We start from the raw sequence: 11,686 nt of genomic DNA, 5'->3' as shown, positions 1-11,686 counted from the left end.
CAAACGGGACACAAAAATCTGGAGCGTAGGAATTAAAAAAACTACATGAGAGATGATGTAAGCACATAATGAATAAATTTAATTGTTGCATCAATCTGAATTCTTACACACGTTACTAGCTTAAATCGGCATTTTAGGTTGGCTTCTGGAGACCAATTCTCACAGCCTTCCACTGGGTGTAGTTGTCGAGAGCCTGGGCACCCATTTCACGGCCAATACCGGACTGCTTGTAGCCTCCGAATGGCACCATCTGGTGGAAGTCGTTGTAGGTGTTGATCCAGACAGAACCGGCCTCAAGCTTGTTGGAGACGTAGGTGGCGGTGTCGATCGACTTGGTGTGCACACCAGCAGCAAGTCCGTACTCGGAGTCGTTAGCCAGCTCGATCACCTCGTCGGCCGTCTTGAATGGCGTGATCACGGCAAATGGTCCAAAGATCTCCTCCTTGTATGCTCTCATGTCTGGGGTCACGTCGGCAAAGATCGTTGGCTTGACGAAGAATCCCTTGTTGCCCAATCTCTCACCTCCGGTGATGAGTCTACCTCCCTCCTGGTGAGCAATGTCGACGTAGCCGAGAATCTTGTTCAATTGCATCTGGGAAGTTTGGGCACCTTGGAAGGTGGACAGATCGAATGGGTCACCCACCTTGAGCGTCTCGGCAGCAGCCTTGAACTCCTTGAGGATCTCCTCGTAAATACCCTCCTGGACAAACACTCTGGAACCGGCAGAGCAAACCTCTCCGGAGTTGTAGAAAATACCGGCAACGAGAGCGCTGATGGCGGTCTTGACGTCGGCGTCGTCAAACACAATGTTGGCAGACTTTCCTCCAAGCTCCAGGGTCACCTTCTTGAGGTTGGAGTCGGCAGCAACCTTCATGATATGTCTTCCGGTCGCGGTGGAGCCGGTGAATGCAAGCTTCTTGATCTTAGGGTGGCTGGCAATGGCGTCTCCGGTGATCTTACCGAATCCAGACACAATGTTGACCACTCCGGCTGGGATTCCGGCCTCCTTGACAAGTTGCGAGGCGTACAGGGCGGACAATGGCGTGCTCTCGGCGGTCTTCAGCACAACAGTGTTACCGGCAGCCAGAGCAGGTCCAACCTTCCAGGACCACATCAAAAGAGGGAAGTTCCATGGGATGATCTGACCACACACTCCAATAGGCTCTCTCTTGGTGTAAGTGTGGTGGGTGTCGCCAGTGTCGATGTACTGACCGGTCAGCTTGTCGGCCCAGCCAGCGCAGGATCTGATGTAGTTGATCACGAGCGCCACATCACCGTGGGCCAACTGCAGAGCCTTACCGTTGTCGAGGGACTCAATTGCGGCCAGGGTATCCTTGTGGGCCTCCAGCAGCTCGGCCAGGTTCCACAGGGCCTTGCCACGAATAGCAGGGTCGGCAGTGCTCCAGGAGCCCTTGAAGGCCTTTTCTGCGGCGTCGACAGCATCATCGACATCCTCCTTTCTGGCCTCGTAAACATGGCAGATCTCCTCCTCGGTGGCGGGGTTGATCACCTCAAACGTTTTGTGCTGCTTGGAAGGAACAAACTCGTTGTTGATAAACAAACCGGTAGGCTGCTCATAGGACTTTCCGTTAGGCAGCGTCACGGTGGTGGAAAGTGGGTAAGAAGAGTAGTATCTTAGACTAACTCTGGAGGCTGGTTTGGCCAACGATCTAAGAGAGGTTCTGAGCATGATGGGAAAAGAGTACTAGGCTGCAATGATTGCGGGAGGCAGCGTATTTATACTGCGGCCCCTCAATTTATGCAGCTCTGCACCAGATGACCTGCTGGACGGTCCAAGGGCACTACCTCCAATGAAATTGCTCCACGGCTAGGACCTTGGAGGAAGTGGGGTAGGCTGAGGCAGGGTGTGCAGAAGAGGGGGTGAGGCTACGATCACTCGGGCTCCGCCGTCAGAAAGATGGCCTTACTGGGGGCTGCGATGGCCAATTCTCACAGTGCAGACTGTCGGAGTATGTGCAAGGCGTGCTACTGCCTTCAGTGAAACCGTTACTGGGAACCGTTGCTGGGTCCCTTGCCAGCACGTTCGGAGTGACGTAATGTCGTGCACCACACAATAACACCCCGCCGGAGTACGAGCCTTACCCCACTTTGGGAAAAAGTCACCCTGCCTTTCGCAACCACCTGGGTGCCAGGCTCGCCTCTGTAGTGCACAGATTACCGTTTGCGGTAACCGTAGACGGCCATACACACCCCCTCCATCCCACCATACCCCAGTCTACACGGGGTACGAGCGATGTCTCCTCGGCAAAGAGGACTACAGGGACTCCCCTCTCTGGGCATCCAATAGTATTTATTACTAATATATTGCACAACCGTCTCTCCGAGTGGAGATTTATTTCAAACCCGCTTTTTCAAATGCGCCCGGCAGCAAATCTCTAGATTCCAGCTCTTTCAAGGTCTGTTCTGTTCCAAACACCTCGCCGTTGAAGAAAATCGTAGGCACCCATTTGCGGCCTGAAATCGCGGTGAACTGTTTCTCCAGCTCGGCTGCCTCTTTCGGAGGCATTTTGTCCAGCTCCACCAGCGTAATTTTGTCCAGCACGTTGTACTTCTTGAACACGGCAATGGCGTAGTGGCAGTCGGGACACCACGACTTGGAGAGCATCAGAAATCTGTGCTGTTTGACGAGCTCTTGTGCAGTGGCCATGGTGAATTAAATTAAGTGTTTTTTTACCAGATGAAAATTGGCTACGCGAAACCACGTGACAGTTGAACAAACGGTGCGCAGGAGAGTGAGACCGCCAGCGTGCTCTGATTGATTACACCGCTCTGTCCTCTATTACGTCATCAATCGTACCTCAAATGCCGGCGCTCTCTTTGGCGTCTCTCGTAGCTCACCCACAGCCCGTCCAAATAGTTGATATTCTCGAACCAGCCAATCAGCGTGCTCTCGTACGTTCGTCTCGCCAATGCACGCGACTCCTCGATCTCCTGGACATAGCCCGCGTTTTTCTGTGTCCAGCTCTCCATCGCGTCCTTCTCGTAAAGTTTCGTGTACTCCACGGAGAACGCCTCGATGTCTTCGTGGTCTTTCAGATTTAGCGTCATCTCCGCAGCAGACTCGTCGTCCGGCTCGTCGTCGTAGAAAACGTAGGGATACAGCCCGTGGGTGGTGGGGTTCACACGCAAATCCAGCAGCTTGAGCGTCTTGCGGAAAGAGCGCGTGTGCGGCACGAGAGACGCCAGGTCTTTGATGCTGTTGCTCAGCAGCTTGAGCTCGCGCAGAAACCGCAGTCCGGAAAGACCCGAGAGAGTGTGGATCTTGTTGAAATTGAGGTCGAGGTCCGTCAGCATCGGAAACCATTTGGCCAGGTCGGGCACCGTCTCGAGATTCATTGCGGACAGATTGAGCACCGTGATGTTCGAGAGAGAGCCTTTGGTTGGAAAAAGACTGCCGCAAAGGTTCAGTTTCTGCAGTCTGTAGAGCGGCGCCATAAGAACGTCGTTGCTAGCGTGCGACTGTAGATATTTGGCAGAAACCTGTACAAGCTTGTCTGAGAGGCCGGAAAGACGCGTCAGCGGGTTGCGGTCAATTTTCAGCACACGCAGCTCCGTCAAAGGCTCCAAGTCCAGCTCCTTGATGTTGTTGTAGCTCAGACACAGTCGACGCAATGAACTATTGCCGCAGCGGAAGCCACCTAGTTTGTTGCGGTTCGCAGACACTGACGTGAGCGCAGACAGGCCGTCAAGGCCGCAAATGTCCGAAATACTGTTCTCGTCCACGTCGAGGTCCTGCAACATGTCGAGGGCGGCAAAATCAACGCTCCCGGAGAGATTATTGCCCGCTAACTTCAGACTTTTGAGCATCTTGAGATTCTGCAGGCCTTGCAAGCTGTCAATTGCATTATATGACGCGTCCAGCACACTCAGATTGTACAGCTTCAGGCCACGCAGGTTGGTGAGCCGGTTGTTGCGCAGCTCAAGAACCTGTAAGTTGTCAAAATTGAACATGCTCATGCTGGAGAAGGCGTTGGCGCTGGCCTTGAGCACCTGGATGGACTTTGGGATGCCCTCTGTGTGCGTGAGCTCGTTTTCGCTCGCGTCGAGCACACGCAGATGCGGCACGAACCGGTCGAGGTCGCGCAGCTTGTCGAGCCTGCGAGCGGCAAGAGACAGCTTGTCGAGGCGAAGCCAGTCCTCGGACGGGAACTGCTCGGTGATTGCAGCGACGAGCCGCGACTTGGCCTGCAGAAACGACATCTCGTCGTCGAGGTCGGAGATCTCGTTGAACGCGTCGATCGACTCGCCGTCGGCGTCGCCGTCCGGAACGTACTCCTCGACAGGGACGAACTTGTTCAGTCGTTTGTCAAACACCTTCCCCTTGAACTCATCGCCGGGGATGAACTTGATTCCTGGCCGCTCGTCGCGTTTTTTTATCTTTGGAACAGACATCGTCCTGTCGACCTCGCCCGAAACGCTCAGGTCGAGCTTCTGTTTGAGCAGCTCGAGCGACGCAGTGATGTCGGGCCGCGACGGCGTCGGCGAGTCGAATACCGCCGACTCGGCAGAAACAGCAGACTCGGCCGTGTCTGTGTCCGTGTAGTCGCTCTCCTCCTGGTTCTGTGCCGGCTGCGTGCGGTTTTTCAGCTTATTAAACAGTTCCTCGGAGTTTCGCAGCAAAAGCTGCAACGACGCGTGCGACGATGATCGCGCCGACGCAGGCGACCCGTCGCCGTCCGCGCGCGCGCCGTCCGACCCGTCGATCTTGTTCAGCATGTCTCTAAACCGCTCCGTCGTGTAGGTGTCCTGCTTGCCAAACAACTTGAGCGGCGACGACGGGATGATCGAATGCTCTGTGCTGCGGCCAAAAGTGTCTACCGTGGGCGGGTCCTGCGGCAGCGACGGCGTCGGCAAGGCCTGTAAACCGGCCCTGAACCGGCTGTCCTTGTACTTCCTCCACGCGGCCTCATCGCCGCCCTGGCGACGCACAAGCGTGTTTGTTTCACCCAAGGACAAATAGGGGTCCTGAGAGGCGTCCTGTGTGTCCGGCCAGTGCTCATGCTGCAGGATCTCGGGCATCCAGTCGGTGGGGGGGGTTTGTTTGTGTTCGGGCGAGGGTTCGTTGAAGTTGGAGTTGAGAATGTACTTTTTGCCTGCAGGGCGGGCAGCCTGACTGCGGGCAGTCTGGTTCTCTGCCCCCACGGAGTCATCTTCTGCCGTCTCTTCCGTGTAGTCGGTGTACTCCGGGTCCCTTTGCATTTGTTTACTTATTTTTTTGCGTGTGGCGCAGCATTCTAACCTTCCGCTCCTCCTGTGGCTTGGAGCACGATCAAATTATTTGTTTACCTAATTTTTGCTTGTGAAACAGTAAACAGACCCTTGTTTGCTGCCCCAACTATGTCCCGCCACGATTATCTGAGCTCATCGCCGTCCAAACTGTTTGACCAGCTGTTTGAAGAGGCCGGCGTGCAGCCGCCGCCGCCGCCGGCAACCGCAACGTCGCAGGTGTCGGGCACCGGCTGGACGCCCTACATCGACAAGGTGTTTATGACCAACATGGAGCGAACGCGCGCGCCGGGGTCCTCGCCGGGCAACTTCGAGACGCACGAAATGCGCACGCCCGCACCCGACAAGACGCTCAAGCTGTCGGACTTCTTCATCGACACGCCCACCATGAACCAGTACGACCTCAATGCGCTGCTGGGGATCGAGAACGACAACAAGGAAAACCACCCGCTGTTTGCCAACATGGACACGCCGAATTTCAAAACGCCGCTGCACGAGCTCGCCCACACGCCGAAGCTGCTGCAAAGCACGAGCGTGAGACGGCTGAGTGCTAAGACAAACACGCCGAGCAATTTCAAGACGCCTCTTAAGGAACACCACCAATCGTCGCCGTCGACGATCGTTCTTGCATCTGCACAGAAACAAAACCCCGCCCCGCAAATGTCGCCGACGCCGGTGGCGAAGTCGCAGTTCAAAAGCGCGCCATGCCAACTGGTCAAGTCGGCGTCCAATATGGAGCCCGTGATTGGCATCTTCCAGGACCAGAAACCCGTGCCGCCGCCGCGCCGACGGCCAGAGCCCGGCTCGGGCAAGTTCCAGATCATCTTCACAGACATGAACACGCTCAAAGGCAGCTACGGAGCTAAAAAAAACAAAAAAAGACTCGCCCGCACCACCAGCGCTGTGGAAAACCCGGGCAAGCGCAAAAAACTCGTCAAGTACAACTCCGAGTCAGCAAAGGACACTCTCTGGACCGATCAGAACAACTAAATACCTCTATCTTCTTCTTGGACCTCTTGGCTTGTGGAAAGCCTGGGCAGCAGGGGCCGGCAGGGGTCCCTCGTCGGCGACGATTTCGTTTGGGTCGCCCGCTTCCACCACTTTTATAAAGTCAATGCCACCGCTTTTCAGGTCGTTCAACAAGCCCTGTTTGCTCGACGCATACACCATGCGGTCGCGCACTCTCGATCCGGACGGACAGCAGTAGACAAAGTAGTATCCGTTGCCAAAGCGGGCAACCGTATACGTGGGGGAATGTGTGGGGATTGTGGAGGCAATGTCGCCGAGCCCTGTAGCAGTGGCGGTGCCGTCGACGCGGAACTGCTCGTCCCCGCCAATGACGATCGTCACGGTCTGGCCTATATCCAGCCCTCTAAGGTTGTCCAGCAGATTGCCCTCCACGCTCATTTTCAGTCCGCTTGAGCCGGTGCCCACCAGCTGCTGTTTCCGTCTCTCGATACCACCCCCACTTAGCAGCTCCATCTGCTTCACCGCGGCCAGCGACTCCTCGCTCGAGCTTAGTGGCTTTGTGCCGTCTGTGCCTAGCAGAGTCTCATACGCATCCCCACTCAGTTCGTCTTTGTCGTTAATGAACACAATTGGGTGGAAGAATTCCACCCCCAGCTGTCTAATCACAGTATTTTTCGTCGAGGCATACAGCATCTTACTTCTCACTGGGGCGTTGTCCAGCACAAACGAGATGAATATGAATTTGCCCGAAATGTCGTCGTTGCGCACCACTAAATACACCGCCTGTTCGGCCAATTCATTCTGCAATAGATCAAGGTCCCTTCTCAAGTCGCCAGAACCTGCGATCACGCCCTTGGGAACGACCCGCTCGTCTTCAATGGACATCAAAAATGCCCGCTCCGAGCCGGCAACATAATCCTTAAATGCGTCCACAAGCTCCACAGAGCCTTAGGTTAGTACGTGGGCGAAGGGGGGAGGAGGGGTCCTGCCGGCACTTACAGTTGATTCCCGACTGGTTGGACATAACGTAGATATTTACCGTCTCTGTGCAAGGATGTTTATTCTTGAAAGCATTTTGAAATGTCACCAGACAGCATCAGGCCGAACATTCGAGACGGGCAGATTAGGTAGTGTATTATGTAATCGCGGATAGACTGGGAGCGATGCAATTGCGTGCCTGCTCATAGTGTCAGTGCCATACGCTTTCCCCCAGCCAGCGTTTGCTTCCCCCCGCGCTCCATGCTATCCGGTGCAGCGCAATTAACTGTAAATGTAAAGCCCGAAAAACATTGTATATTTTATTCGTTTCTGCCACATATTAAAAATTTGTTCTGCTCGGCTCAATCCGCCAATGGATAAAGATCTCAGTGACTCGCCCTCCACACAGCAACAGGGCTCGCTACTGTTCTCCCCCACCTCCCCGACGACCAGCATGGCTGTACTCTCGCCCCCTGCCTCGCGGTACGCTTTTGAACCCTCAGCAACTACGGCCGCAATCCCCCCACTTGGCAGCGTCCATCCAGTTGACGGGTCGCCATTGCTCGAGCCCATCCACAACACCAGTTTTGGCTCGTCGGGCTACTTCATCGACCGGCCCAGCTCGTCCATCGGCTACGGCAACGAAAACGACGTTCCGGCCTTTGAGCCCCAGACCGAGCTTGTTCTGCAAGGATTCACCCAGGATCTGAAAACATTCACCAATTGGGTCAAGCACTTGAACCCGGAGGAGCAGAAGACGTGTATGGATGTGTTTCTGGCGGAAATCAAGGATGAGGTGTGGCAGTATGTCAAGAGCAAGGTCAACGACACCGCCACCCGGACGCAGAACGAGCACGGCATTCTTTTTTCGCCGCCGCTCTCAAGCAACAATCTGTACCAGGCGCCAATGCGCCCTGTGTCGCCGCTGCTTGCGCTGAACTCGGAGTCGGCGACGCTGGACTCGATTCTGAGCGACGACCAGACCGCAGACCCGCTGGCGCAGCCAAAACCGGTGCACCAGCTGCCCTCGCAGATGCGCACGGGCAACTCGCTCTCGCACGTGATAGGCAGTGACCCGGTGATGCGGCCGCGCAGCGCGGGCCCGATGCACTCGGATCTGTCGCTGACGCCGCTGAACGGGCAGTTCCAACGTGCGTCGCAGCTGGGTGCGCAGACCAAGCAGCACCAGTCGCAGTCGACTGCGCCCTTGCTGCGCGTCTTCTCGCCCGACGTGGACCCCTCAGGGTTCCAGAGACGCACGAAGGAGTTCATGGAGCCGGCTGGCAGCGGCCAATTCGGGCTCACCTCGGCAGATTTGGGCGGCTCGAACGCCATCAAGCTCTCCAACTCGCTGAACACCATCACGCATCGTTCCAAGATCGACCACAGCAGGACCAAACAGACGAACTCGTCTGCTCCGACATGGAGCAGCATTGTGGCCAGCTCGGAAGACAGAGGCCGCGGAGCTGTAAGACGCGCTTCGCAGAACCAGTCAAGTTCGCTGCCCCCTGCTCCTCGTGGCTCGTCGAAGCTGGAGGCACCGGCGAAAAGCTCGATCCATTCGCCACAGCCAAAAGTCGCCGCAAAGTCGCCGTCACACGCCCCGGTGCCGCCAAAATCGCCGGTGCCAAGGGACATCGCGTCCAAGTCGCTGCTGGCAGACATCCCGGCATGGCTGAAAACGCTCAGGTTGCACAAATATACAGACAACCTGCAGCACCTAAAATGGCCCGAAATGATCGAGCTGAGCGACGCGCAACTCGCGGAACTAGGTGTGAGCACGGTGGGCGCCCGCAACAAGTTGCTCAAGTCATTCGCGTTTGTGAAGGAGAATTTACACGACTAATATGTTGACTTTGCTGGTCTGGCTACCAGGAATTGATATTACGAAGCTTTAGTAGGTGCACTCCCGTACACCATAAATTATGTAGACCGCTGCTTTAAGGCTATGCCAGACCGTTAACTGTCTGGCGAAGCCGTTTTTCCCTGGAAAATTCCGAACCCCTAAATTCGCGCGCAAAGGCTTCGAAAGCAACGGTCGGCAATCGCCGTGACAATAAAATAAACAATAAACCCACTTCCAAGAAAAAAAAGAAACGACGCAGACAGTAGCACTTGTTGGGGAGAAAAACTTGATAGCGAAAAATACCTTGGGCCACAGTAAGCGCAAAATTAGTATAACAAGACAAGACCCGCGACGTTTGCGATAACTTGACAATATACCGGCTGATATTTGATTAAGCGCCTGCACCATCCGCTTTTTAACGGCGACTAATTCTGGAATCCGAAACAGGCGAGTTTTAATGGCAAATTAGTCCCCTCTTCCATAACCTTGCGAAATAACATGATCGGTGAGATTTTGGTGGTCGATCCGGCCCAGTCACCTGTGCCAGACACTGTAACTCAGTTGTTTGATCCTCTGCAAACAAAATTTACTACCTTCCCCAATATCACGTCACTATGTATTTACTTATCGACCTACGCAAGCTACACATTCACGAAGGGGCCTGCAGGGCTCGAGCGCACTCCGAACGTGAACGAAGCCGAGCTCAACCATTTTGTGGGGCTTCTTATCAACACAGACAAACACAGCGATGGCAGCGCGCTAGATAGACTCCCCTTTGCCCAACAACAAAAGTTGCTCAGCTACCGGTTTCACCATTTGAACCTGGTGGTGGAGTGTCTATCCCTGAGCGATGCCCAAGTGGGGGCAAAACTTGGTGAGCATTTTGTCCCCACTTTACACAAAATTCACAACTTAATCAGGACACGTTTGCTAAGGGTGCAAACATGGGTCGGACTAACAGACTACGACAAGATACCGCAGCTGAACACTATGCCCACCATGTTGCAGACGACTGTGGACATACCGACGGGAATGGAGTACATAACGCTCTTGAGCTGGGATATCCGGTATATCGAGCTGCTGAAGATCCCACACGACGATGCCTACTACAAGAAAAAGATTGCCGATTGGGAGTTCCACGCGTTCGAGCTCACTAATGACGAGCTGTTGTACTGCGGCTATCTCATGATTTTGCATGTTCTTAAGGATTACAAGGCAGATTTCCAGACACCCGAGTTCCATAACCGCGTGCTGCTCTTCTTCTTTTACGTCCGAGATTACTATAGACAGGGCAATCCGTTCCATAATTTCCGCCACGCAATTGACGTGATGCAGGCCACAAACTATTTCTTGGAGACGATTGTGGAGTCGGCGTACGAGTTCCAATTCGGCACCCACGAGAGATTGGCGCTATTGCTTGCCGCTGTGGGGCACGACATAGGACACCCGGGCACCACGAATGCGTTTTTAGCGTCTTACAAAACGCCGATTGCCAAGATATTTAATAATGAGTCTACGTTGGAGAAATACCATCTGGCTCAGTACCTCAACATCATGAAATGCTTTTTTGTCAAGGATGACCGATGCGTGGAGATTGCCAGATGGTCAATTCTGGCGACCGATATGGCCCAGCACGACACGTACGTGGGGGAGATGGACAGGATTGCGGATTACAAGGAGCGGCCCGAGAAGCTGAAGCTGATGTGCGCAATCATCCTCAAGAGCGCAGACATCTCGAACGTGTGCCGGCCCATCGGCGAAGGAGTTAAGTGGGGTTTAAGTCTGGGCAACGAGTTTGCCGAAATTGCGCAGCTGGAAAGCGTTCTCAAAGGCGAGGGCTCTGTTGAGCAGTCCCCAGTGCCGCAAGTGTCGCTGGCCAAAATCACGCCCCACGAGGCTGTGCAGATGGAGCCGAAGTTAGGAGCGTCTCAGATGTTCTTCATTAACCGCTTTGCGCTCGACTTCTTCACAAAAGTGGTGCAGATCATCCCCCCACTCTCTTGCCTGTCCCGCGAGCTCCACAAAAATATCGATTTCTGGCAGGTGACCGGACGTACAGGAAATTGACTTGGTGACTCCGGACACACAATTTTCGCGCAACATATATAATATATTTTAGATAATCTCATTACTTCCCCCAACTATGATCTCTACACTGTCTCGCCAGCTGGTCAGATCTACGCCAAGATTGTTTCTGAGAAACCAATCGAACGTGCTGAACCCTAAATCGGTCGTTTTCACCCACTCTGCGGGCCCCGTGGTGCTTAAATTCACCGATCAGCACGAGTGGTTATCGCACCATCCAGACGGCACCACGTTTGTGGGTATCACCAAGTACGCCTCCGACGCATTGGGGGATACCACATACATCGAACTCCCACACGATTCCGTGGGGGAAACCGTTTCCAAAGGCGACGTTATCGGCTCGGTGGAAAGTGTCAAGTCTGCCTCTGAAGTGTACTCTCCCGTGGATGGCGAGATTGTGGAGGTGAACACTGCGCTCGAGGAGAGCCCGGAGCTCGTCAACAAGGACCCGATGGGAGACGGGTGGATTGTTAAGATGAGGGTCAGCGAGCTGGACGGCGACCTGCTTTCGGAGGAGGACTACATCAAGTTATTGCAAGAGGAGTAGGTTATATATATTAA

At 54.5% G+C, this 11,686-nt stretch overlaps 8 protein-coding genes across 8 annotated transcripts; 4 read left to right on the top strand and 4 right to left on the bottom strand.

Moving 5' to 3' along the window:
• Positions 1–133: 133 nt before the first annotated feature.
• Positions 134–1,690, bottom strand: HPODL_00293 (Potassium-activated aldehyde dehydrogenase, mitochondrial; the record flags this gene model as incomplete). Its single annotated transcript, XM_014080238.1, has 1 exon — positions 134–1,690. One exon carries the CDS (start codon positions 1,688–1,690, stop codon positions 134–136), a length of 1,557 nt encoding a protein of 518 aa, XP_013935713.1.
• A 663-nt stretch (positions 1,691–2,353) lies between these two features.
• Positions 2,354–2,668, bottom strand: HPODL_00292 (uncharacterized protein; the record flags this gene model as incomplete). The annotated part of the gene is made up of 1 exon (XM_014080237.1): positions 2,354–2,668. The coding sequence occupies one exon, from the start codon at positions 2,666–2,668 to the stop codon at positions 2,354–2,356; it is 315 nt and encodes a 104-aa protein (XP_013935712.1).
• A 140-nt stretch (positions 2,669–2,808) lies between these two features.
• Positions 2,809–5,220, bottom strand: HPODL_00291 (Septation initiation network scaffold protein cdc11; the record flags this gene model as incomplete). Its single annotated transcript, XM_014080236.1, has 1 exon — positions 2,809–5,220. The coding sequence occupies one exon, from the start codon at positions 5,218–5,220 to the stop codon at positions 2,809–2,811; it is 2,412 nt and encodes an 803-aa protein (XP_013935711.1).
• Positions 5,221–5,358: 138 nt separating this feature from the next.
• On the top strand, positions 5,359–6,237 carry HPODL_00290 (uncharacterized protein; the record flags this gene model as incomplete). The annotated part of the gene is made up of 1 exon (XM_014080235.1): positions 5,359–6,237. One exon carries the CDS (start codon positions 5,359–5,361, stop codon positions 6,235–6,237), a length of 879 nt encoding a protein of 292 aa, XP_013935710.1.
• Positions 6,238–6,243: 6 nt separating this feature from the next.
• Positions 6,244–7,240, bottom strand: HPODL_00289 (Twinfilin-1; the record flags this gene model as incomplete). The annotated part of the gene is made up of 2 exons (XM_014080234.1): positions 6,244–7,163; positions 7,216–7,240. 2 exons carry the CDS (start codon positions 7,238–7,240, stop codon positions 6,244–6,246), a joined length of 945 nt encoding a protein of 314 aa, XP_013935709.1.
• Positions 7,241–7,567: 327 nt separating this feature from the next.
• HPODL_00288 (Protein vts1) lies at positions 7,568–9,040 on the top strand (the record flags this gene model as incomplete). Its single annotated transcript, XM_014080233.1, has 1 exon — positions 7,568–9,040. The coding sequence occupies one exon, from the start codon at positions 7,568–7,570 to the stop codon at positions 9,038–9,040; it is 1,473 nt and encodes a 490-aa protein (XP_013935708.1).
• A 498-nt stretch (positions 9,041–9,538) lies between these two features.
• HPODL_00287 (uncharacterized protein) lies at positions 9,539–11,107 on the top strand (the record flags this gene model as incomplete). Its single annotated transcript, XM_014080232.1, has 1 exon — positions 9,539–11,107. One exon carries the CDS (start codon positions 9,539–9,541, stop codon positions 11,105–11,107), a length of 1,569 nt encoding a protein of 522 aa, XP_013935707.1.
• A 76-nt stretch (positions 11,108–11,183) lies between these two features.
• HPODL_00286 (H subunit of the mitochondrial glycine decarboxylase complex) lies at positions 11,184–11,672 on the top strand (the record flags this gene model as incomplete). Its single annotated transcript, XM_014080231.1, has 1 exon — positions 11,184–11,672. One exon carries the CDS (start codon positions 11,184–11,186, stop codon positions 11,670–11,672), a length of 489 nt encoding a protein of 162 aa, XP_013935706.1.
• Positions 11,673–11,686: the final 14 nt, after the last annotated feature.

The sequence above is a fragment of the Ogataea parapolymorpha genome, chromosome III (assembly GCF_000187245.1).
Source record: "Ogataea parapolymorpha DL-1 chromosome III, whole genome shotgun sequence".
In the NCBI taxonomy this organism is placed as follows: domain Eukaryota; kingdom Fungi; phylum Ascomycota; class Pichiomycetes; order Pichiales; family Pichiaceae; genus Ogataea; species Ogataea parapolymorpha.
The sequence above is the reverse complement of the archived record's forward strand: the minus strand, read 5'-3'. Positions and strand labels throughout refer to the sequence as shown.